At 52.8% G+C, this 25890-nt stretch overlaps 2 protein-coding genes across 2 annotated transcripts; one reads left to right on the top strand and one right to left on the bottom strand.

Moving 5' to 3' along the window:
• Positions 1 to 5860: 5860 nt before the first annotated feature.
• On the bottom strand, positions 5861 to 19163 carry LOC118899509. The gene is made up of 6 exons (XM_036861292.1): positions 19149 to 19163; positions 16358 to 16909; positions 16092 to 16227; positions 6533 to 6751; positions 6318 to 6375; positions 5861 to 6230 (listed from the first exon to the last, which is right to left on the bottom strand). The coding sequence occupies exons 1-6, from the start codon at positions 19161 to 19163 to the stop codon at positions 5963 to 5965; spliced, it is 1248 nt and encodes a 415-aa protein (XP_036717187.1). The 3' UTR covers positions 5861 to 5962.
• Positions 15124 to 20401, top strand: TPBGL (trophoblast glycoprotein like). Its single transcript, XM_036859784.1, has one exon. It carries the CDS (start codon positions 16136 to 16138, stop codon positions 17312 to 17314), a length of 1179 nt encoding a protein of 392 aa, XP_036715679.1. The 5' UTR covers positions 15124 to 16135; the 3' UTR covers positions 17315 to 20401.
• The last annotated feature ends 5489 nt before the right edge of the window (positions 20402 to 25890 follow it).

Here is a 25890-nt window from a genome sequence, read left to right as displayed (position 1 = left end):
ACCCCCTTCCTGCCAAGCCCCCAGAATCTCCAGGTGGAGGCCCACTTTGGCTGCTGCAGTAAGGGATGCAGTGGGGTAGAGTGGAGGTGGCTGGCAGAGAGAAGGGCCCAGGCCAAGGCTGAGGTCAAAGAGGCTGGGCAGGGCAGGCAGCCAGCCCCAGCAGCCCAGGCCAAAGCTAGCTCAGCAGCTTCAGCTAAACTCTAGCAAGGCATCTACGCTTGGGTGGCAGCCCCAGAGCTGAGAGGCTCGTGGGGAGGGGAGCATCTGCTGAGGTCGGCACAGCCTCCAGAAACCTCTCCAGAGGATGAGGAGGCCACAGAGAGTCCCAGCCCAAACTCTGGACTCAGGGATGAGAGGAAATGACACTTCCTCCTCCCTAGGGAATGTGACTTACGTCCTGGAAATCTAGAATCCAGGGCTGAGAGGGTCCCCAGAGGATACCTGCTGGGTATAGGAATCTCCTCTACTCCCTGATGGGCTGTAGAGCCCTACCAATGAGCCTTCTGGGGCGGGAAGCTCATTCCCTTCTACGGCAGCCCATTCCACTGAGAGCCGGTTCATGTTCAGTTACCAGACTGCCACCAATGACTCCTCTGTGCCAGGACCTGGGCTGGACCGTGAGGATGCAGAGATGAATGTGGTCCCTGCCTTCAAGGAGCTCTCCATATAAGGAGGGAGACAGACACTGACCACACACAGTGATGGGGGAGCTGAGGGAGCCCAGAGCCAGCCCAGAGCCAGCGTCAGGGCAGGGTGGGGGTCAGGAACTGCTTCCCAGGGCAGGCAATGGATCCCAGGGGGCCTTGAATAAGCAGCTTCAATTACCACCTAAATGCCAACAAGTCCCAGCTCTGCAGCTCCAGCCTTGACACGGCTCCTGAATTCCAGACTTAAATATCCAACTGCCCATTCAGCCTCTCCACTTGGATGTCTTGGCATCTCAAACTCACTAGGATCGAGGCAGAGTTCACCCTCTCTGCCCACCCCGGACCTGGTCTTCCCTCTCTCAATGAATGATCCCATCATTCACAAGCCAGACACCCCAGAGCCATCCCTCCCCCTCACCCCATATCCAGTCTGTCACCAGGCCCCGAGTGATAAACCCACCACTTCTCCCCAACTCCACGCCACCACCCAGCCCAAGCGCTGGCCTCTTCTACCTGCACTCCGCCTTCCAGCATCTCCTCAGTTGTCTTCTTGCACTCAGCCCCCTTCAATCCTGCAGTGACAGCGATCTTTCCAAAAAGCACATAAAATTGTCACCTCTGCTTAAAAGCCTTCAGTGGCTTCTCCTTGCCTTTGGGATAAAGTTTAAGACCTTGAACAAGGCCCGCAAGGCCCACCTGGCCTGGCCTTTGCAGACCTCGCCAATTGTGTCTCAGCAACGCCCTCCTCCATCTCTTGACCTCTTGTCTCTGGCCCACCTAGCTTATCCCTGCACCACAGAGACCTCTGTACATGTTATTCACATTGTCTCCCCCCTGAGCACAAAGACATGGTCTGCCTTCCTTTCCTCTTCCAAATTGACTCCCAGGATGTCTGTTCTTTGCCTGTTCACTGCCCCCGAACACCAGTCTCTGGCCCTTCTCACTTGAAAGAACAGCTTCAGGAGATAGCCGATGGTTACAAAGTAACCAGCAGACTTGGAGCCCAAGGTCTCAGAACCTCACAGCATTCCCAGAAGCGCAGCCCTGACTCTGGCTCCCAGATGCCTTCCAGAACCCCTACTCTGTCCCTGCTCTCTTCTTTCATTTCTGGGCTGGGGGCTGGGAGTGGAAGGTTGGCAAACCTCCCCATCCCCTCAGCCCAGACACTTCCTGGGCCTTATAGTGAGCCCAGAGGGGCAGAAATGAAGTGCCTGGGCTGGTGCCCTCTGCCTGGACCTGCACCCCGTGTGCTCCCTGGGCTCCCAGATCAGCCAGCCGTACTCAGGCCTCAGGCCACGTACTGCCTCCTGTGCAGTCGGCCAGGACTTCCCAAGGCAGGGGGCCTGTCTTCACTGGGCTCCCGCAGCACTCAGTACGCCCAGGACTGTCAATTCGCCTGTGGCTGTGTTGGTTTCTCTGCCCAGACCAGGTGCTCAGCTTGCTCAGGGGCTGGGTGTTTTCATCTCTGCACCCTGAGCCTAACTCCAGGGTGGTCTCAAAAGAGAGGCTCAGAAAAGCCTCAGCATTAGAATTTGGGACTAACATCACAGAAATGTGTGTTTTTGCCTTCTTCTCACATAAACTGCTGTTCAGCTGTCCTTCGTCCTAAACATTTGGTGAGAAGGTGGACCTAGGCATCTGACCAGCCTTGGTTTTGATGCCAGCTCCACCTGTTTCTAGCCGTGACCTAGAGCAAGTGCTTAGCTTCTCAGGGCCTCAGTTGCTTCCCCTATAAAATGAGAGCAACGCCCCCCTCTTAGGGGGTTCATAATTAAGTGAGTGACCTTATGCAGAGGGTATGGCAGGTAGCGTGCGCTCAATAATTCCTTCCCCTCTCCCTCACCCAAACTTTTCCCCGATAGGGGACTTGGCATTTACCTGGATGAACTTGAACCTATGGTTGTCACCTATAGGTCAAGTCAATTCAGATCATTTTGAAACCCAGTCTGGCCATCTGACACAGTCACTCTCCCGCCCCAGATTAGATACACATTTTATTTGGCCTCGTCCAAGTCCTTCCAAAAATATATCAGACCCACAAGTCAGCATGGAGGACAGAGCCTGAGCAGGGCTCTAGTCTGCCCTGCAGGCTGCCATTGATCCATTAATCCGTTCTCCTCCACCAGCTAGCCAGGCAGCTAGGCATTCCCCTAGAGTATCACTATTTGATCCTGCCCCTCATCTTGCCATAAAAATACCTTGGGAGATGTTCCAAATGCCTTTTGGGGTTTTTTTGGTTTTTTTTGTTTTTTCAGTTTTAATATTTTTTTATTGAAGTCTAGCTGATTTACAAAGTTGTGTCAATTTCTGCTGTACAGCAAATTAATTCAGTTATGCATATATATACATGCTTTTTTATATACTCTTTTCTATATGTTTTATCATAGGATATTGAATCTAGTTCTCTGTGCTATACAGTAGGACCTTGTTGTTTATCCACTCTATATATAAAAGCTCACATCTGCTCACCCCAACCTCCCAATCCATCCCTCCCCCAATCCCCTCCCCTTTGGCAACCACCAGTCTGTTCTCTATGTCCGTGATTCTCTTTCTGTTTCATAGGTAGGTTCATTTGTGTCATATTTTAGACTCCACATATAAGTGACATCATATAGTCAAATGTCTTTTTGAAATCAAGATTTTCAAGACTCTGACCGACCCCTGGTCTCAGGTTCTCCCAAAGGAGGAGATAGGAGATTAGCCTGACTTCCTTAAGTAAACCTATGCTGGGTCCTGATGACGACTGCATTTTCTTCTTCATTTTTTAATGATATAAAGCATTCTTCTTCTGCTGTCTCTGTTAGTGTTGTTAAATCTGAAGAATTTTCAGTCCTCAGTGAAAAGTCTCACTTAGAAATGATCAAATTAACCCAGGCTACTTGCCTACAACAGTTGACTATTGGCTGAAAACAGCTCAAAACACTTAAATGAGAACTTCCCTCTACCACAGGAAATTTGCTTTCTGAATGAATGAAGGTTTTCTATAGGAAGGTAAATTTCCGTCCTGCTCTTCTGACTCATTATAAATGTGGAATGGTAAAATTCAAATAATCACTGTCTTCTTGTAATATTGAGTCAAACATTCACTTGTTAAAAATGTAACAACATTGTGTCTTAATAAAAGCTTAGCTGTATATTTTAAGTCCTAGAAAAAAAGCTGGGCTGACTATGGTTTTCAAAGTTTTGTAAGATTATTGAGAACACAAAAAGCCAGTACAAGAGGGAGCATAATGAAATCCAGCAGGAATAATTTGCAATTAGAAAACCCCACGCAATTCTTCAGCCAGGGATAATGGTGATCCATCTTGAAAACACATGTGTCCCATGCTGGGCACTGATGAGGCTAATCAGACACACTCCACTGACACTTTTCACAATACCGAGGAGCCCCTAATTGCTGGTGGGTGCAGACAAGCTTCTTGCTGCTCCTCTCAGGAGATCATGACGATTAAGAGCAGGCCTGGAGCCAAAGAGCCTGGGGTGGAATCCCAGCCCTTCTCCTACTCACTCTGTGACCTTAGGCAAGTTACTTGCCCTCTCTGTGCCTCATCTTTAAAATCAGGATTGAGAATCACTACCTTTCAGAGTGGTGGTTGTGAAGACTGAACCAGCAGCTATGTGAAGTCAGCCTGACCCAAAATATATCTCTCCTATTCCTCAGTTGCTACTGGGGTGCTCAGAGGCAGTGCCAAAGGAGGATCGCCACACCCTTCCCCATCCTGCCGCCTCTCTCGGCCCCTGCCAGAAGACGCAGCCTGCATGGAGGGGCGCCGTGCCCACAGTGGCCCTGCCCCGAGGCCCAATGCTCCTCCTACCCCCCACTCTGGACCATGGCCTGGCCCTGGCCCAGTTGGCCTGCTGGTGATCTGCCCAGGCTAAGCAGGGGTGGCTTGGCTCCAACAAGGGCTAAAGGTTCCTCATTTTGTTTCCTGCTTCAGCTTAACCACCTGGGGTGGGTTGCGGGGTAGGAGGAGTGGTGAAGTGGGGAGAAGAAATGCACTTCTTCCTCCCCGTCTCCCCCTTGGCAGGGTACAAGCTGTGCTCAGTCCAGCACTGTCCCAGGAAAGCCCCCCACCCCGAGGGTCCCCTGCATGGTATCCCAGGGCACGGAAGCCATCTGCCTCTCTGTCTCTGCAGCGCCTCCGCCATCCCTCCAGCTGTCCCTCTCTTTTTATGTCCTTCCCTGGTTCAGCCTGTCCTGCCTGTGGAGTTCAACAGCTCTTCTCAGCACTTGCCACTTGCCTGCCCCTCCCCAGGCTGGGCGCTGGGGGCACAGAGATGACGCAGACCAGGGCTCTGCCCTCTGAGTGCTCATTTTATAGCACCCAGAGCACCGGCTGCAGAGCCCACAGCCTGAGCTGGACTCTCCACTCGGCCCCTTTTAAGTTGTGTGATCTTGGGTCAACTACTTAACCTGAGTGTCCACTTCTTTATTTAACAACTGGGGCCAAAGTACCTCCATTTCAGGGCCACTGTGAGAATTAAATACAACCATGTATGTAAAGCTCTCAACTTTAGTGCACTGGGTACAGCGGGCCCTCAGTCAAGTCAGCCTGCCTTCCCTCCCTCCCTCCCTCCCTCCCTCAACCCAGCTGCCTCTTCCAGAGGAGAGGGCCATGACGGAGCCTGTGCGTAGACGTGGAGCCCTTCCCCAGCTGGGGAGCCGAAGACTCCAGGATCAGATGGGCCCCTGCATGCAGGGCCCAGCCCTGTGCCGGTGGTGTGTAGCACAGACCAGCCAGAGCTCTGCCTGCCAGGTGCTTTCTTTCAGAAGTAGACTCAGTCCTCTGACCTCCTTTTCTCTCTCCCAGTGGCTAATTAGGGCCGATTGTGGGCTCCTTTTTAGCCTTTCTTTTTCTGAACTTCCAACTGGCTTCTTTTTTCCTTCCCCAGGGCAGGGCTGGAGACAACACTGGCAGGGCCAAGCTGAATCCCCGCCACAGCCGGGCCCTGTGTGTCCACCAGGGGTGTGCCACGGGGGCGGCCGAGGTACAGAGTGCAGCGTTGCCTCAACAGGGAACAGCTTCTTGACTGCTCGGGCTGCTGTCTATTGTACCGAGGTTCCTGTTCTAAGTCCAGGTACATGTGGGGCAGCCAATTATTAATGTTCTGGCCAGCCTTCAAGGTCTTCCTGCCCACCTGCAGCCTTCCATAACGTGATGAGCTCACAGAGATCCCCAGGGAAATCAGGCCTTTATTAGGATTGGGGAAAACTACCGCAACCACACCTGAGGCTGAATGCTTTCTCTACCATTTTGGGATACAGTTGGGGAAGTCTAGGGACCTCGAACGTGACCCACTGGGGGAAACTAGCACTAAGTCATCCTGGTAAATGGCCAACATGAAGCTGGAAAGGTAGCAGAGGCTCTGGGGCAGCAGGAAACAGCCAGGCCTAGGCCGGTGTGGCAATTGATGATCTGTCTGCAAAGAGCGGCGCTCTCTGGGGGCTCCTTCATGAGCTGGGCGCTCCAGCACTCCAGTGGTGAGAAATGAGTCAGCCATGAGTCCCAGGGCCAAGGATCGGCAGCAGAGGGCACTGAGAGCCAAGGTGGGACCCAAACATCTTCAGTCACTAAGAAAGAACTGAAACTGCAGTGAAATAAACCTGCTCCAGCTGGTTAGAGAGGAGGAGGGTGGCAGGGGCTGGAGCCAGGAAGGGCTGTCACTTACCAAGAAGCACAGATCAATGGAAAGGGTAGGCAGGTCAGGACAAGGCCATATAGGAACTCTGAGCAGAAGCAGAGAAAGAAAGAGACAGGGGTGGGGTGATGGGTAAGGGGGGCAGTGGAGTCATCAGGAAGGTTTCCTAGAAGAAGAAGGTCACTATGAAGGTCAGGAAATCTGATGTCAAAAAAGTTTGGGAGGTAAACTGGAGGTGGGCTCACCAACAGTCTTGAGTGTCAGAGCCTGTGCTGTGGTTACCTCTGCATTCCAGGTGGTGCTGGGGGAGTGATGCTGGAGCCGCTCAGACCAAGGTGTCCTCCATGCTCCAGCTCCAGCTGGTGGAGGCTGCCACATGTTCTCATCACGCCTTCTCACCTGCAGCCGGAGCCGGCTGCCTGATGGCTCCTCTGCTAATGGCCTCCAGGTGTGTCCTTGGGCCCCTGGGGGGAGACGTCACGGAGGACACACCCCCTCCTACCCAATTCCCACCCCTCTGGTCACCTTCAGCCACAGAACCTGGGCTGGCCTGGGGCAGGCCACGGTGCACTGGCGCAATCTCATCCCAGGTGGGAGGGGTATCAAAGGTCAGACTGCCTCCTTCTCTGATTGGCTACTGATTTCTGAGCCCCCCTCTTCATTGTCACTTCTGGCTCCTTGGTGCCTTCAGTGCATGGGACCCAGGGATAACATGAAATTTGTCCTATGGAATAAGATGGCTGCATGGGCTGCATCTCTTTGGGGAGAGGGGTTGGCCTGGTGCCTCCTTGTGAAACTAAGTGTGTCTGTGCCTATGGGTCTCCATGACTATGGGCCTGTTTCTGCACATCTGTAACTCTCTTTGCATGTCTGTCTTTGTAACCATTTGTCTCTATGTCTGAGGCTGTGTCTGTGTGTTTCTCTGTGTATTTCACAGCAAAGATTTCCTTGAGTGAAATAAATTCCACCAACGTTTATTGTCTAATAAAATGGAAGTCCAATATCGTCCTTCCTGCTTCACCTCCCTAAGGCCTTAAATTTTCATTCCAGAGTTATTTCCAGCCTAAATGGGGTGTGGGGGAAAATCTGATTCATGCTCTTCTGGGGGTTATTTGGACTCAGGAAGGTAAGAGGCTCATGACTGATGAACTGCAAAGCAGCAAGGGTGCCAGAAATCACTCCCCTGTGGCTTGGAGCAGGCCCCAAGCTCCAGACACCTTGTAGTCACTGGGTCTATCTTCTGGTATTCTCCTGGTCCAGGCTGATGCTTGAGTGAGTCTGTGCTCCTGGACCAGAGCTTATATTGACCACCAGCTTTATCATCACCCTCCTCACCATTACCTCCTTCTTCATCACCACCACTACTATCAACACCACCATTACCACTATCACTCCCTCTGCCATCACCACCACCATTACCATTGCTGTCATCATCCACACAAGTAGTATACCACAGTCACTGTCACCATCAACAACACTGTTCCATTACTAATGTCAGAGATTTCTAGTTACATTTCAATAACTATTTCTCCTTCTTCCTCAGCAGTAAGGACCACAACTTTTTGCTCGAAAAATTGTCCCCCAGTTAAAAGACTATAGTTTCCAGGCCCCTTGAAGCTAGTTAGATGTGGCCATGCAAGTGAACATGTTGGATGAAATTATGGGAAGTGCCCATAAAGGGAAGGGGCACCCTTATTTATCTTTTGCCTCCATCTGCTACCTGATATGATGGCTGGTACCCTAGCAGCTATTTTGTACCACAAGAATGAGGACTACACCCTGGGGAAGGCAATGTGGGAGGCTGGAAGGAGTGTTGGTTTTCTATAACTGTGGAGAAACCATTCAGACTCTGGACTGCTATGTCTGGACTTTCTTTTATGAAAGAAAAAAAATGAACTTCTATTTCTTTATCATTTAAGAGATTATTGTTTTGGGCATTCTGGTGCATACAGCTAAACCTAATCCTAATTAGTCCACATCACCTCATATCAGTTTGCATTAAATAGTTCAGGCCAATGATCTGTATATGGAGGATGGGGTGGGGGGTGAGGGAGCTAGGCCATGAGGGGTGGGGCAAAGAGAGAGAAGGAGGAAGGAAGAAAGAGAGAGCGAGGAGGAAGAGAGGGAAGGAGGGAGGGAGGGAGGGAGGGAGGGAAGGAGGGAGGGAGGGAGAATGAGTGAATTCCAGGACATGGGAGTGATTCCGACCCTTGGGAAGTAGCCATTCTGAGGCAGACAGTAGCAAGGATAGGCATTCAGCACCATGGACAGATCACGGAACTCAGTAATGAGGGGACAGAGCAGGAAAAGATGAGAAGAGTTTTGTGGTGGTGGTAATGGTTGTTTTCCCTCAAGGTATGTTCATTAACACCCACTCTGCACCAGGCACTGTGCCAGGAACTGTTCCAGGACAAATTTCCACCAAGGCCACATTTAGCTCCCCAGACCAGAGCAAGTAAATCAACACGGGAAGGCTTGCTAAAGAAGGAAGAACTGATAAACCAGTTGAGGGGTGGAACAAGAAGACTGCATGACAGGATGGACAGATACTGAAGGATCAGGGACCCTCGAGCAGGGGGTTACAGGTTGGAAGAGAGTGGGTCAATTGTTCTGTGAATTAAAGGAGAGTTCAGCATTGGGTGAGAGTTAAAGAAGTGAGTTCTCAGGACCCTTCGATTCCTCAGGTACTGCATCAAAGATTCCAGTTTCTGGTCTGAGAAATCTATGATACTGTGATTGAGGGGTATGTGGAATCTATGATTAAGATTCTACAATTCTAATTCTAAGGCTCTGAGCCAGTTATCTACTGCTGTGTAACAAACCGCCCCCCAAAACTTAATGGCTTAAAACAGCAACCACTTTATCTGTTCACAATTCTGTGAGTCAGCAATTTGGGCTCAGGCCAGCTAGTTCTCTTGGTCTTATCTAGGGTCACTCAGGCAGCTGGAATCAGCTGGAAGATCATCTGGGAGCTGGTTGGTCTAGAGGGTTTCAGCAGGATGGCTCACTGCTGGTCTCTTCCTCCAAGAGGCTTACTTTGGTTTCTATACATGGACATCTCAGGGGAGCAGGAAGAGGGGAGCCCCCAGGCACAATCACTTTTTTTTTTTTTTTTTTTTTTAATAATTTCCTCCTCCTTTTAGCTACTTTTATTTTTTTTATTTATTTATTTATTTTTGGTTGTGCTGGGTCTTCGGTTCGTGCGAGGGCTTTCTCTAGTTGCGGCAAGTGGGGGCCACTCTTCATCGCGGTGCGGGGACCGCTCTTCATCGCGGTGCGCGGGCCTTTCACTATCGCGGCCCCTCCCGTTGCGGGGCACAGGCTCCAGACGCGCAGGCTCAGTAGTTGTGGCTCACGGGCCCAGCCGCTCCGTGGCATGTGGGATCCTCCCAGACCAGGGCTCGAACCCGTGTCCCCTGCATTAGCAGGCAGATTCTCAACCACTGCGCCACCAGGGAAGCCCCCACAATCACTTTTTAACCCTCTGCTTGCATTACATTTGCTGATGTCTCAATAGCCAAAGGAATTCACATGGCCAAACCAAAGTCAGTGTGGCAAGGGACAGCATAAAAGTATGGATACAGATAGGCAGGTTGCATTGGGGAACATTAATATAACAACCTACCGCAGGCTCTAAGTGCTTCACCACCATTCATATTACCAACACCATAAGAGTCTTATGTTCTGATTCAAACAGACCATGGCTCTACAGCTCTCGGAGTCTGTGGTTCTTAGAATTCAATGTTTTGATTCTAAGATTCTGTAATTTTAGAAGTAGAAGGTTTGGTACAGCTCAGGAGGCTCATGAGGACCCAAGAGGATGGTAGGGAAGTCGAGCAAAGTAAGGTCACTCCCAGACTAAGCAGGAACCCACAGGCCTCTTCCATTCCCGTCCCTCAGCCCCCAATTTCCCGCTACAGCAGGCAGTGGGATGAGCTGGGAATCAGAAATCCTAGATTATAGACCTTGTTCCATCATTAGTCTGAGGTGACCCCAAGCACAGCTCTTAACTGCCCAGTGTTCTCATATAACCAATAGAGATATCAATCCCTGTCTTCCAAATGACACAGAACAGTGGTGAAGCCAGGAGAACTGGGCCCACGAACTTCCATCATCAGGAGCCTGACCCTGACACAGCTTAGGAAGAGGGTTTTGCTCCCAACTTCTCAAATTATATCTGCAGCTGCTGAAACCCTGAGTTTTAAGGAAGCCAAGCTTTAAATATGTTATTGCCCTTTGTCTGTCCTAACCTCTACCTGCAGAAGAAAGGAAGGGGGTTGGGGAGGAGGGGAAAAAAGAATCCAGCTCAGCTCCTTTCCCTTTCCCCCACCCACTCCTGTCCCTGACTTACACTGGAATCCTGGGGCCAGACCCTGCCTGGCCTTGAGCCTCAGTCTGCTCTGCCCTTTAGCCTCCCCAAGAAGAGGATGGAGGCAAAAAGCAGCTCCGTGAGAGGAGACCTAGACCTAGACCAGGGCAGCAGCTCATGAAATGTAACAGCTAGAGGGACTAGTGGCAACCCACAGGCTGAACCACCTTGTAGCACAGGTGAGGAAATAGAAGCCCAGAGAGGGATAGGGACCTGCTCGAAGTCCCACAGCCAGCCAGCAGCAGACGAAGACCAAAAGCCAGATGGGGTCATCCTCTTTTCTAAACTTCAGTTTCCAATTCTAAACTGGGGATAACAAACCCAACCTGGGGCACCACTTAGAAACTGTAAAGCACGGTGCAAAGGTAGTAAGAAATCGGGTTTTTTCCCCATGGCCTGGAAGTCTGGGTGGAGGAGGGTGGGTTGAGGCGCAGGCAGGCAGCACTTACGACTTTCAGAGGATTCATCCAACTCATTTAGTCTAGCCTTTCCCCAGAGGCCCAGGCCACAGAGTGGAGGAGGAGGGTATTAAATATCGGAGAGTTATTTAAAAGCTGGTTGCCCGCCCCTCAGAAGCAGAGTGTGGCCTCTGCTGACTCAATGGAGAAAATGAATCTCGGGTCTATGGATTTTCCTGTGTCTCATGGCAGTGGGGGGAGGGGGGAATGAGAAATGGGAGCAGCAGAGCCTGCAGTGGAGTGTTCCCCTCCCCACCAGCGCAGAAGCTACACGAGAGAACCTGGGGCCTCCCCCACTACCTAGTGCCTGAGCTTCATCATGTCAGGCCTGCGGGGCTGCTCCTCCACTTGCCTCAGAGAAAGAGGGGGCAGAGGGAAAGGGAGGCCAGCGTGAGGGCCGCCAGGATAAAGGGAGCCTGGATTGCAGGCTGCTACAGCATCAGACTTAGGAGGACCCACAGACCATCCTACCACTGCTTTATAATTTGGGGGCGGGGGCAAGTTCAAGGTCACATGTTAAGAAGGTGGGGGCACCAACTTGGGCAAATCACAGCATCACCTTCCCCTCCATGACCCTCATCCCTAAAAGGCCAAGGGGCACAGGATTCAAACGCCCTCCGAGATCAGCCCGTGCACACACACACCTTTGAAGAGAGGGAAACAGAGCTGGAAAGGCAGACTTGTCTGCGGGCTCCAGTAACATTGAGTTGCCCCTAATGGACAAAATGGAGCTGGAGGCAGACGGCGAAGGGCTACCTGCTGGGTGACCTCAGGGAAGTTGAAAACCTCTCCAGGCTCCCTACCAAGGCTTAGTGGAGCTTATAGAGGGTAGGGCCTTTGCAGGGAGAAAAGGGTGTAGGAGCTGGGGTTTAGGGGACGGAACAGCTCCTTGAAAGGCTGAGAGGGGCTCTGGGACCTAGTGGGGTAATAAACTCAAGAATTGGGGTCCAGCGTGGCTGACATGGGGGATTCTCAACCTGGCACAGGGCAGACAGGATCATTCTGCCTGGGTGGGGCTGGGGTGATTCATTTGCTGAGTCCTAAGGAAACCCTGAGTGCCTGCACTCTTTGCCCACAGGCTCCCCTGGGATCTGACCCAGTCACACTCCCTAGAGAGAGAACCTAGGATGGGGAGGGCTGCGGCAAAGGAGATGAGCAGGAAACCTGAGCTCCTGTCAGGCTCGGGTCCCAGTTAGCTGTGCAACCTTGAGGAAAGCACTTGACCTTTCTGGGAGGCTGTCTACTGGTGTAAAGTGTAGATGGAGGATCTTCACCTAGCTTGCTTCACAAGGGTAGATCGAGCCAGAGATTTTTAAATCATTATTTCATTTAGTAAATGTTCCCTGGTGCCTTCTCCATGCTGGAACTCTGAGCTGTGTGCTGACAACACAAGAAATCAGACAGTTCTGAGCCCCAATTGCTGACAGTCAGGGGGCTCAGGAGAGCTCTAGCCCTCTGATCACTCAATGAAGTTCAAAGGAGAGAGAAGGAAGCCATGAAGGCTTCCTGGAGGGGACAGAACTCAAGCTGAGCCCTGAGGGACAGTAGGCTGGACTGGAGAAATAGAATCAAGGGGAGAGAGCACCTCATGTGGGGCAAACAGTGAGCAATCCACTCGATGCATCAGAGAATAAACACACAGCCTCAGACGCAACTGGACATACATTTATTGAACACCTACTGCATACTGAACACTGACAATGCCAAGATGGAGAGGGCTGTTCCTCCAGAGAACAGAGACCCCCAAATGGCTCACAGACTTGGTTCTGGGGGAACCTGGACAGAGAAAAGGAACACCTGCACAAAATGGAGGGTGGGGAGAAGGCAGGGTAGAGGCATATACGGAGACAGCAAGTGGAGACTCACTCCTTTTACTATCTACCATGAACTTGAGGTATTGGGAGATGAAGGAAGATGGAACAGAGCAAAACGACATGGGAACTAATTACTCTCAGAAAAGGGCAATGCCTCATCTACAGTCACATGGATGCTAGGTGCCCAGACCCTAATGATATGGCTTTTCTTGTTTCAAAACCTTTTCCCTTCATGTTATCACAATAGCTCTGAAAGGACCAGGAATGACAGGAATTCAAAAGCCCACCTACTTTGCAGAAGTAGAAGCTGACAGCCCAGAGGTGGAGAGACGTCCAAGGTCACACCAGACCCACCCTGGCATCTGTTCTTGGCCTCAGATTCCTGGGGTCAGGATGAAATTTCCCTGTGGTGCTGGCCCCTCTCAGCTGCAGCTACTACCTTGGACAAAGCCCTGGGCAAGGACCCTGGGGCCAGGTTTCTAGGCAAAGCCCTGAGGACCACAGGCTTTGTGGCAAGTCCCTGGCCCTCTGGCCTCACCTCCTCATTTATAAAACACAGTCATTGCCTTGTTCTCTGCCACCTGATGGTCCTAGGTTCCCTCTGGTCCTCCTTTCCCCAACTGAGGTGTCTAGCACCTGCACACACACCCCAACCCCCTACCACCAAAGCTGCCTGCTACTCAGCAGGCATCAGCCCATCAGAAACCAGCCGTCATGGGACCTGGGGAGGGAGATCTGGCCTTGGCAGTTGGTCTGTGATTTCTTAGTGGCTGGAGGCAGAAGGGGCTCTATGCAGCAGGACAGAAAAGCAAAGACCTTTTCATTCATTTACAAACATTTACTGCACAGTCTCTTGTGCTAGTCCCTGTATTGGAAACACAATAGTGAAGAAGAGCCAGTGTCTCCCACTGGGGGAGATGTCATGGCTGGGGCTTGGAGCTGATGTGAGCCAGGACTGGGGTGAGTGCAAGAGCTGAGGGCCCAGCCTCAGTGGCATCTGTTTGAGCTCTTGTGCCCATATGAGAAAAGACACCACACCCTGTTAATTCCACAGAACGAGGGCATGGTGGAGGGCAGACGTGGGCTCAGAGTGTGTTGGCCGACCTCTGGATACATGTGCTTGCACGCATGAGTCTGTAAGCTTGCCCCTCTGAGAACACACCCAGGCACTTGCATGGCCCCAGAGGTAGGAAGGTTCAAATATGTATGTGATTATGAATCTACGGACACAAGCCAGGATGCACTCAAACCTATGTTTATATGTGCACACGTACGAATGAGCCTGAATGTACTTGCAAGAGGCACATCTGAGGCTGCCTGGAGCTGTGCACAAGCTTATGCAAGCCTTCCTATGCATGTGTATGCACACCCAAGTGAGCATGTGTGTGTGTGTGCTTACATGTGAACACACCTAGGTCTGTTTACGTGCTAAGCTTGCTTCTATGTGTACATGTGAATGTACAACCGCACATGTACATCTGTACAGACATGTCCAACATGCTTGTGCAAGTTACTATTCTCATCCGCCAATACTTGGGAGTGACAATGGGGACAGGGGAGAGAAAGGGGAAGGGGAAGGGGAGGCCACCCCCCCACCCCCAGCATCAACAGCCCTGGGCCTTAACAATGGCCCTTGTCTGAGACCCAGGCCACTGCAGGGTCTACGTCTTCTCCTACCTCTTCTCCTTAAGTGGTGTTGATCTGTTGGTTGATCAGTTAAATATAACCTCAGGGAAGGAGTCAACCCAACAATCCCTAATTCGGGTGAAAGAGAATGACTCTTAGGTTGGGGGGAGCCTCTATCCTAACCAGCTCTGCTGATACCAGAAGGGCTTTCGGATCAAGTGTCAGCCTCTCCAGCCTGAATAATTCATGCCAAGGCAAGGAGTGCTCCCTTCTCAGGAGTCTGTCCCTTTAAATCAGGTCTGGAGCTTCCCAGTTCTGGAAAAAAAAAAAAAAAAATCCAGAACAAAACAAACCTATAAACAGCTCAGCCCTGGCCCCTTCTGAGACCCCCACTCCCTGCTGCAAAATCTGCTCCTGGTCTCACAAACCCTCCTACCCATTCAATATTTACAGATGAGGTACCCTGGAGGGGAGGAGGGGCAGCTGATGGTATCCAACAACCCTAAGGTCCCTGAGACCCAGAATAGCCTAGCGGGGTTACCAAGGTGCTGGGGCAGGGAGGGTACAGCAAAGAGCTGAATCACCACACCCACCGGGTCCCCCGGCCTAGGAAAGTGCCTGGGGGAAAAGTCCAGCCTGGTGGAGGAAATCAGATGGAAGAACTCCCGGCAGAGCAGCCAGTGACTTGGGGGGAGGAGGGGTGGAAGGAGGAGGGGATGTCGCTGACTTCCTCTGGGTGGATGGGGTGGGGTGGAGAAGACGTTAGTCTCCCGGGACTTGCAGGGGTGTTGGCCGAGCCAGGCCTGATGTAACTGGGGTGGCAGAGGAGGGGGCTGAGGCTGGGGATTTTCCTCACTCCTAGCACAGCCCTCTCCTTGATCACAAGGATAAGGAAGAGGCTGAAAAATGAGGAACTTTCCCAGCCCACCCCTCATCCCTGCCTGCGCTGGTAGGAGGAGCCTTAAAGTCCTCCCCCCAAATTCTCGGCCGGTGATGCTGACCCACCTGCCTGCTCTCCCGAGCCCGGCCCCACCCTACCCGACACGTCCCAGAGAGGGAGGGGGAAGGTACCAGCCCAAACGCGGCGGGTAGGGGGAGATGAGAGGCAAATAAGTCAGAACCTCGGAGAGCCAAACTTCTCAGCGGTCCGGGAGCCGAGAGGGGGGAAGAGAAAGAGCAGCAGCCGAAAGCCCTGGTTCTCGGGAGCCTCCCACCCCGCCTCTCCGCAAGGAGGGCGCGGAGACACCGCCGGGGGCGGAGGAGGAGGCCGGGAGGCGGGGAGGGGGGAGGCAAACCCTGCCCACTCGGCTCCGAGCCCAGAACGGCCGCGGAAGCCGGAGGCCGGTGCGCAGGGCGAAGAGGGCACCGGGGGCGGGGGGCTCCGCTCCCCGCCTGACCCCTCTCGCCCCAGCCAGGAAAGTGAAGGCTCCTCGGACTATAGAGCCAGCGGAAGGACCGACCACAGCCGCCGGGCGCTCCCGATCGAGGACTTGCCCCACCCGCCCCCCTCCCCGCCCCCAAGGGGCTCCGAACTCACTGGTGAGCGCGGCGGCCCGGGCGCTGGATGCGGGGGCAGCCGTGATGGCCCCGCGCGCGGGACAGCCGGAGCACTGGGGCCCGCTGCTGCCGGGGCTGCTGCTCGTGGCGGCGGCGCTGAGCCGACCCGCCGCGCCCTGTCCCTTCCAGTGCTACTGCTTCGGCGGCCCCAAGCTGATGTTGCGCTGCGCGTCGGGCGCCGAGCTCCGGCAGCCGCCGCGGGACGTGCCACCCGACGCGCGCAACCTCACCATCGTGGGCGCCAACCTGACTGTGCTGCGCGCGGCCGCCTTCGCCGGCGGGGACGCGGACGGGGAGGAGGCGGAGGCGGAGGCGGCGGGCGGCGTGCGCCTGCCGCTCCTGACCGCTCTGCGCCTCACGCACAACAACATCGAGATGGTGGAGGACGGCGCCTTCGACGGGCTGCCCAGCCTGGCGGCGCTCGACCTGAGCCACAACCCGCTGCGCGCCCTGGGCGGCGACGCCTTCCGCGGGCTGCCCGCGCTGCGCTCGCTGCAGCTTAACCACGCGCTGGCGCGGGGCGGCCCCGCGCTGTTGGCCGCGCTGGACGCCGCGCTCGCCCCGCTCGACGAGCTGCGCCTCCTGGGCCTGTCGGGCAACGCGCTTAGCCGCTTGCCGTCCGCCGCGCTGCGCCGGCCGCGCCTGGAGCAGCTGGACGCGCGCCTCAACGCGTTGGCCGGCCTGGGCCCCGACGAGCTGCGCGCGCTCGAGCGCGATGGCGACCTCCCCGCGCCGCGCCTGCTGCTCGCCGACAACCCCCTGCGTTGCGGCTGCGCTGCGCGCCCCCTGCTGGCCTGGCTGCGCAACGCCACGGAGCGCGTACCCGACGCGCGGCGCCTACGCTGCGCCTCCCCGCGAGCGCTGTACGACCGGCCTTTCCTGGACCTGGACGAGGCGGGGCTGCGCTGCGCCGAAGGCGACGCCGACGGTCGCGGGGAAGAAGTGGAACTTGCCGGCCCAGAGCTGGAAGCCTCCTACGTCTTCTTCGGGCTGGTTCTGGCGCTCATCGGCCTCATCTTCCTAATGGTGCTCTACCTAAACCGCCGTGGCATCCAGCGCTGGATGCGCAACTTGCGCGAGGCGTGCCGGGACCAGATGGAGGGCTACCACTACCGCTACGAGCAGGACGCAGACCCGCGCCGCGCTCCCGCCCCGGCCGCCCCCGCCGGTTCTGGGGCCACTTCCCCCGGTTCGGGCCTCTGAGCTTCGCTTGATGGGACTTGGGGGCCACCCCTGCCAGCTGATGACCTGTCCCGAGGCCGTGGGTATGAGACACCCGCGAGCTTGGGGCTTTGAGACCTACCCCTGACCGATCTGAGACCTTTGGATTATGGCATCTCCCCCACCTGGAGGCCCCAAGCTGTACCCGCCTCCCCAGCCTCTGAGAGCTGTCACCATCAAAGACCCAGAGACACTTCTGATTCCAGAAACCCCGTCCACCCATCCCAAGCTCTGACAGCCCTCCTGAACCACCAGAAGCACCACCCCCCCTTTCAGCACTCACCCAGAGACCCTGTCCTTCAATCCGAAGGCCCTGGGACTGCTTCCACTACCCTGTGCTTTGAACCCAGACCTCTCAGCAGGAAACATCCCCCTAGACTACACTCCAGCTTGCAACCCTCGGCTCCCTTCGAGGGCTCGGGGACCCTCACATCCCATTCTGGTCTCAGAAGCAGAGCAACCCCACCAGAAGGTTTCTGTGGACTTTGAGCCTTTTTTCTCGTTTCGGAGCTCTTAACTCTCCATCCTGCATAGAGACCTGCATCCCAGGAGTCTGAGGGTTGGGCACCCTCCCCCAATCTGAGGATGTATTTCATACCACCCACCACCCCAGCTCTTGCTCAGGCCCCTCCCTTCCTTGGCCCAGGCTTGGGATTCAGCTCTTCTCTGTCTCTCCCATCCCAGGGACGGGCACACCCCTTTATAGCCTTCACGTGGAGCTGATCCTCAGCCTTCCCCACTTTTGGCTCTGATACCCTAATACTCAGTCCTTGTCCCCAATCTCAAACTCTCAGCTCTTCACCCCGATCTGAGTTTCTTCCCCCGGCCCAAGTCTTAGGCTCTCAATTCCTCCTACATCCATCGCTTGCACTCAGAACCCACACTGCCACTCACTGGGTCAGGGTCCAGTGAGGAATCCATCCCTGGGATATGCCCAGCCCCCTTTCCTCTTAGGATGAGCTCTCTAGCCCTGCAAAACAGGCGCAGATGCGAGGCACCCCGCAGCCATACTAGCAGATCCCCATGGGAGATCCTGGAGGAGAGAGTCCTGGGGGTGCAAAGTAGATGGTCTGGCCTCACAACCAGGGTCACCTGACCATTGTGCCACAGAGAGGGGTGGGGGAGGGGCTCTGAAGGGCTGGGAGCTGCTGGCCACATGCTCTTTCCCACCCATGTGACTCTTCTCCCTTGGAGAGTCCTCTCTGCCACCTCCTCACCCCGGCCCCACCCCCCCGTATGCCTTCTGGAAGAGGAAGGGAAAAGCCCTCCGATACAGGGTCAGAGCCTCAGCGCCCTGCCTTCTGCATGATCCCAAAGCACAACTGGTGAGTGGGAGGGGGCCGCCTCTCCCTGACTCCCACCCCCTGGGTCTGGCAGAATGGCTGGCCTGTGCTGCCTCTGCACACAGGAAGTCACCCTCCTTCAACATATTGCCTTGAGGCCTGCCTTCCCACCCCACCCTGGAAATCTGGATCTCCCTTGGGCAGTTTTCTATAAAGTCTGCAATAATCTCAGATACTCTGCTCTTGTAAACGGTGCCATGTCATTCCTGCTGACCTTGGGTCATTAAAGGGGGTGGGAGGGGACACTTAGAGCAGTTTAGACCTTCCTGAGGTGAAGCAGTGGCTCTTGATGTCTTCTCCTGGACTGTGGGAGAAGAAAAGGGCTCTGACTGTACATAGTAAGCTTGAGGCTAGACACATGGAGGGACTTCCCATTGAGATGGCATTGCTCTCCAAGTCAGTTCACTTTTTATGCTGAGATAGTGTTATCCGCAGCCAGGGTGGGATCCTGCACTTCCTCTACAACCTCTTACCCTTCGGTTCCTCATCACTGCGGTGGGGTGGAGGGTCACGGGGGAGATGTAGTTGGACTGACAAACACTAGCATCAGACGAGGCTATCAGGGAGAAAATCCAGCTGCAGAGAATCAGAGGCAGTTAATTCAGACGGAAAAGAGGAGGAATCATTATTTGCTGCTTCGGCATCATCCCCTCTGTTGAACTACCTGGTACTCCCTTATGTCCTGTGTCACGCCACGCTCTCCTGGCTAGAGGGTTAAGACCTGCACCTTGGATATGTGAGAGGCTGAGAGGAGAGGTAGCCTAGCAGTGGGGGGCGTGGATAAAATAGCCCCTTGAGATATGTGGAACAAGGAGACAGGTGGGTTCTGGGCCAGTAGGGCCAGGATAAGAGGCTGTCTCCTACCTCAAGGTCCCCAGGCTGGATTATTTTACATTCAGGGTCTCAGAGCCCTAGAACCACATGGCAGAAGCCTAGAATTCTGGCATTTTAGAATCTTAGGGTTGTATAATTCTAGAATTTGTGTCTTCTAACCATTGAAAGGGACCTCAGAGGTAACGTGGGAAGCCTCATAAACTGTGTCAACAAGGAGCTCCCTCTCTCGAGGAGCTCGCTTCCCCCCCACCTCCTGGGAGCATCCCTTTCAGTGCCAGAGAAGTCTGCCTGGGGCTCCCTGACAGTCCCAGCTTTGCCTTGAGGCCAGGAGCACACCTCACCCCAGGACAGCTCTTCACAGAGTGGTTGGCAGTGCACGAGCCTCCTTATCTTCTCCCAGCAAATTCCCTACCCCTCCTCCCAGTCATTCCTCGTGAGAAGGGGTTAAATTCTCTTGAAGCATTCCCATCCGTCAGTGACCTTCAAAGGGTGCTTTGCCAGTCCCGCAGGAGAAAATAGTGATGTTCTCTCTAACACAGGTTAGAGAACTGTGTCTCTAACAGGGCACCCTGCCCAACCCCCACCCCCCACCCCCCACCCCCACCCCCCAGTTCCAAAGATGTAATGTAATGTAGCCTAAGACTACAGTAAGTCCTGACAAATAAAACATGCTGGTAGCTGTGGTACACTGTCAGCAAAAATCTTTGAGGGTTTTAGGTGAGAGCTGATGCTAAGCTAAATATCAAGTCAATAGTTGTCAAAAATCAACTAATTGAGTACCTAATGTATGCCAATTGACATTTAACCTTAGTGCCATTCACTGACTCCCATTAAATGTTGTCTCTGAGCAGCTTCCCTTCTTGTAGCCTGTCAGTGGCCTTTGGCTTTATGGAACTATCAGCAGGGCCCCAGGGCCCCAGCCTCCTCTGCAAATCCAGCCATTTTCTTAGTCTCAACTAAATACAACTTTGCCAGTCCTAGAAAAGCTAATGACCCAGGGGAGAAATTCTATTCAATCAAGTTCTAGAGAAAAGAAGTCCCAGGAAACCATGAGAACTCAGAGTAAGGGCCCCTGTACCCAGCCTAGGGAAATTTCTTAAAGTCACATTTGAGCAGGGTTTTGAGGGATGAGTAGGAGTTTGCAGAACAGAGAAAGATCAGAAGTATCAGCTTGTACAAAGGCCTAGATGCAGGAAGATCTGTTCGTCTGATAATTCAAGAAGACCATTAATGGCTGGGGGTAGCTAGGACGATGTGTGTGGGTAAGATGGTTCTGCGTTCCCTTCATTCTCCACTGGGAGGAGCTAGAGGGACTTCCACCCTCAGAGGAGAAGTCAGGGAAGTGGGGAGATGTGCTGTGTGGGTCAGGAAAACTGCGTGGTTCTCTTACTTGTTCCTTCCTTCTGCCCATCCTTTTTGTGCCAGGCCTCATGCTGGGCACAGGAGACAGAGAGAGGAGTCAGCTAAGCCGTGCCCATGGGAAGCCAGAGGGGCAGGGAGGTAAGGGAAGGGGCCACAAAGAGGTCTTGCAGGAAAAGGTGAGATGGAGAGGTCTGGCTGGCCCTCCCCTGACACCCTGATGTCACCCACTCACTGCAGACCCTCTCTCAGCAGTGCCAGGGACCCACTGAATGGTTAACCTCCCCCTCTAATCAGATGCTGTGAATGCTGCTGGAAGTTTGAGGTGGGCAGGTGACTGCAGCGGCCAAGTGCCAGGGGGGAAAGCTCCATCCAGGATGTGCCCTCAAAGAGCAGGTGGGATAGAGAGCAGGTAGAGAAGGAGAGAAAAGGTGTGTTACTGCCAGAAATGTGATACACATCAAGGCAGCTCTGCACCGAGAAACACGTCAGACTTCCTGGGGTTCTGTGACCCTGTAAAAACTGAAATTTCCTCTCAAACACAAAGGGAAGCCACGATCACCATCTCCTTGAGAAACCTTTTACTTCTGCGACCCCTTTCCTACCCAGGCCCCTCAGGTCTGGGGTGGGAATAAGTGAGGGCCCAGCTGGAGTCCAGAGGACTGGGTTTCAGTCTGAGCTCAGCATGACTTGCCACGTCATCTGGACCCTAGTCAGTCAGAAACATTGGTTAGGCCCTACTGTGTGCTGGGTGCTGGGGATTCAGCAGTGAACACAGCAGAGCCGGCTCGTGCCTTTCTGGTTCAGTCCGACCCGGACTGTGGACACCCCCTGCCCCTCCCTGGCTCCAGGTTCCTTCTGTCAGGCCAGGGCTGGACTTGTGACCTCCAGAGGCACTGCCTGCTCTCACTGAAGTCCATCTCCTTCTTCATTAAGTCTCTGCCTGGCAGACTCATGGCCCTAATTTACAGGCATGGCCTTTCCCGGACTGGGAGAAGTGACAGGGGCAGTTAATATTCCTGTGGTAATGAACTTGGCTGCCTTCAGAGTCCCCTTCTTTGCCCCCCACCCCTCCCTCTCCGCCTCCACCCTCTTCCCTCAGCCCTGCCTCACAGCGATTTGCCCGGGGATGGCCAGTCCCATGGAGACCACCTCAACTAACCCTTCAGTGTACTGCTGGGGAAGTTGAGGCCCAGCGAGTGCAGGAGCCCATCCAGGTCACACAGGGTGTCAGGAGCAGAGCAGATCCAGAGCTCAGGGTGCCCCCTGGGGCCAGCCCTGCCCTGCTCTGGGTCTGAGTATCTGGCAGTGCTGCCCCATCTCCAAACTCTGTATCTCCACCCCTGTGGTCATTGCCTCCTGCGGCCAGGCCTGGAGATAAGCAAAAAGCCAGCAAGGAAGGGGTGGAAAGCTCTCTTCAGCCTCCATCAGCAGCTTCCAGGAGGCCTCAGAAACCTGCTCCAGCCTCTTGCAGGCAGAAACTCTGATGGGGGCTCCTTTTCAAGGGAAGGGGCATCTCTACCCCTCTCTGAGAGGAGAAAGGGGCTTGTTCTGGACCCGCAGGCTCTGAGGTCCCCCTGCATGAAGCTCATCCTTCCTGAGCCTCTCCTCTCTGCCGAGCACCTGCTGAGATGGACCACATCCGGCTCCTGTGCTCAGTAAAGATGGGGTCACTGTGATAATGGAGGCATGGGGGCCCCAAACTAAGGTGACCATCCAAACTAGGAAACTTTGGAGAGTGAAAGGGACCTCTATTAATAATTACACTGGGACAAGAATAAACTAGGACGGTACCAGGCTGTTGGGCCCTGGACTACAGTGACTTTTGATAAGACTTGGAGGGGAAAAGAAAAAGTGCCAGACTGCTAGACTAGCTAGTCTGCCAGCACTAGATAACTAATACACTCCCTGTCCTTGCCCCTGTCCTCCAGCCATGCTGAACAACTTCCTGAATGCTATTCTCTAGCCACACCAGACTACTCAGATTTTAGTAACAGAGCCCAGCTAGCTATTTCAGGCCCCATACCTTTGCTCACACAGTACCCTCTGCCTGGGATGCCTTACCCCCAACAGAGAGCAGCACGACAGCTCAATGGTCCCCTCTGCTTTCCTGACCTCACCCTCTTCCTCCTGTCGCTGGACACCCCCAGACCTTCATTTGGACTGATTTGTTTTCTGGCCCATTGTCTGCACCAGACCAGACACTCCCTGCAGGGGCTGGGCCCAGTTCCCTTTTGGGTGCCTGACCCTGGTGCACAGAGATTTGTGAGCACTGCGCCCCACAGAAATCCAAAGTGCAGAGGAAGAGGCACCACGCAGGGCTCGTGGCCTCCCTCTGCTGCACGTCTGATGCCCACTCCCTTTAAGTCCCACAACCTCTCACCTTGTTGAACTGAGGCTGCAGTTATAGAAGATGCCTGCATGGTCAGCTCCTTGTTACTATTCGATAAAGTGAGAGAATAGAAAGAAAATGCAGCTTTAGAATATGTAATCATGTAAAACATAATTTAGCTTTAGCTTTTAGACTTTGACTTTTTAATACAATTATAGCTTTCTGGCCCTCCATTTGGGATTCTTGTCCAGCGTCCTATCTGGGCAACATCTGCCACTGGCTCAGCCTGCCTCAGCCTTGGTTCCTTGACCCAGGGAGCTATAGTGACATCTATTGGCCAATTTGTGGGAGTGGAACCAGTTTTAACTTTTTTCCATACATGCGCCATCTGCTGGTGAACATGGGAATGTTCCTTCTTTCATTTAATCAAATCCGTTCAGCAAATATTTTATAAAGTGCCTACTATGCGCCAAGCACTATGCCAGGAAGAAGCTGGCAGTTGTTCTAGGCACTTTACATACATTAACCGATTTTAGCCTGATGACAATTCTATGAAGTAGGTGTTATTATTCCTACTTTACAAATGAACTAAGACAAAGATGAATAATTTGCTCACTGCTAATAAAGGGGTCAAGTTGGGGTTAGAACTCAGAGCCCATGTGCTTGCACCAAGAACAAGTAAATAAACAAGTAAGATACCTCTTATGAGGGAAATAAACAGAGTGTCGTAAGAGTGATAGGAAAGGTTGTCCTTTGAATGGGGTAGTCAGGCAGGCTCCTCTGAGAAGGTGGCTTACCCTGAAGAATGGGAAGGAAGGAGCTCTGCAAACCGCCTAGGTAAGATGAATCCAGGCAGAAGAAACAGCGAGTGCAAAGGTGCTGAGACTGAATATTTAAATATTGAGAGGGAGGCCAGTTATGACCATTCTACCCTAAATACCTCTCCAATCAGTCCTTCTTCTGCTTCCCCACCTGGTCCCAGCCTCTACATCTCTCAGCCGGATCCCTGTCCCAGCTTCCTTCTTGATCCCTTTGCCTCCAGCCTTCCCCTCCGGTCCATCTTCTGCAATGCAGCCAGAGTGATCCTAAAAATGCATGAATCTGATCCATCTCACTTCCCTGCTTAAAACCTGTCCCACCGTCTTCTGGATAAAAAGCTCTTTGGACTGATTATCTTTAACCTTCCTCCCCATGGCTATGGTCTGCTCCCATCTCCTGTTAGCTCTTCTGGTTCCCTTCATTCTAGCCAAACCGAAGTCCTTACAATTCCTTGAAGGTCCCAGGTTGTCTCACCACCTGGGGCTTCCCATGAGCCACCCCTTCTATCTGGAATGCCCATAGCCTCTCCTCACCTGCTTAACTGCTTCTCATCCTTCAAAACTCAGTTGAAGCAATTCCCTTTCTAGGAAGCTTGCCTTATTTCCTATCCCACCCACCCCTCTTTAGTGCTCCCATGGCACGCCATGAGTATGTGTCAGCCCCCATCTCCAGTATCCCTCAACATCAAGTCCAAATCTTTTTCATCATGCCTTACATTCCTGTGAATTCGTGAGCTCCTTGAAGGAAGGGATTGTCTTATTAATCTTTGTGTCTTCAAGGTCCAGCGTAAGCCTCAGCAAATGGTACATGCCCAGTAAATAGTTTGCAGTTTGTGAGCTATAGATTGTTTAGTTTCTTTTTTACCTTTTTTTTTTTTTTTTTTTTTTTTTATTGAGATACATATTTGCATAGAGTAAAAACCCACTCTTTTTTGGCATACAGTTTATTTTGACAATCAAGATATGGAACAGTTCCATCACCCCCCAAAATACCTCCTGCTGCCCCTCTGTAGCCAACCCTTCCTCAACTCCAGTCACTGGCAACTAGGGGTCTGTTTCCCATCCCCATAGTTTTGCCTTTTCCAGAATGTCCTATAAATAGATGCATACATATTTATCCTTTTAAGTCTAGCTTCTTTCACTTAGCATGATGCATTTGAGATTCATTCGTGTTGTAGGTACCACTAGTTTGTTCATTTTTGTTGCTGAGTAGTATTCCATTGTATGGCTGTACAATAGTTTATCCATTCACACTAGCTGAAGAGCATTTGAGTTGTTTCCAGTTTTTGAATTATGAATGCATCCATTATTAACGTTCACATACAGGTTTTTGTGAGGACATAACTTTTCATTTCTTTTGGGACTGGAACTTCTAAGTCTTATAGTAAGTATCTTTAAACTTATAAGAAACTGCCAAACTGTTTTCCAAAGTGTCTGTGCCATTTGGTATGCCCACCAGCAGTGTGTGAGTGTTCCAGTTCCTCCACACCCTCACCAGCACTATTTTTTGGGAAGAACAATTGGATAGCCTTTGCACCTTTTTGGAAAATCAGTTGATATATACAGGTCTATTTCTGGATTCTGGAGTTCATTCCATTGATATAGGTGTCTATTCTTTCACCACTACCACACTGTCTTCATTATTGTAGCTTCATAGTAAGTCTTGAGATCAGTTAGTAGGCAACTCCAATGTTGTTCTTCCTTTTAAAAGTTGCTTGGCTATTCTAGTTCCTTTACCTTTCCATATAATGTTTAGGATCAGCTTGTCTACACATATAAAAGAAAAGAAAAAATCCTGCAGAGATCTTGATTTGGACTGCACTGAATCTATAATTAGTTTGTAGGGAATTGACATCTTCTAATCCATATTGA

This window comes from Balaenoptera musculus, chromosome 8, assembly GCF_009873245.2.
Source record: "Balaenoptera musculus isolate JJ_BM4_2016_0621 chromosome 8, mBalMus1.pri.v3, whole genome shotgun sequence".
In the NCBI taxonomy this organism is placed as follows: domain Eukaryota; kingdom Metazoa; phylum Chordata; class Mammalia; order Artiodactyla; family Balaenopteridae; genus Balaenoptera; species Balaenoptera musculus.
The sequence above is the reverse complement of the archived record's forward strand: the minus strand, read 5'-3'. Positions and strand labels throughout refer to the sequence as shown.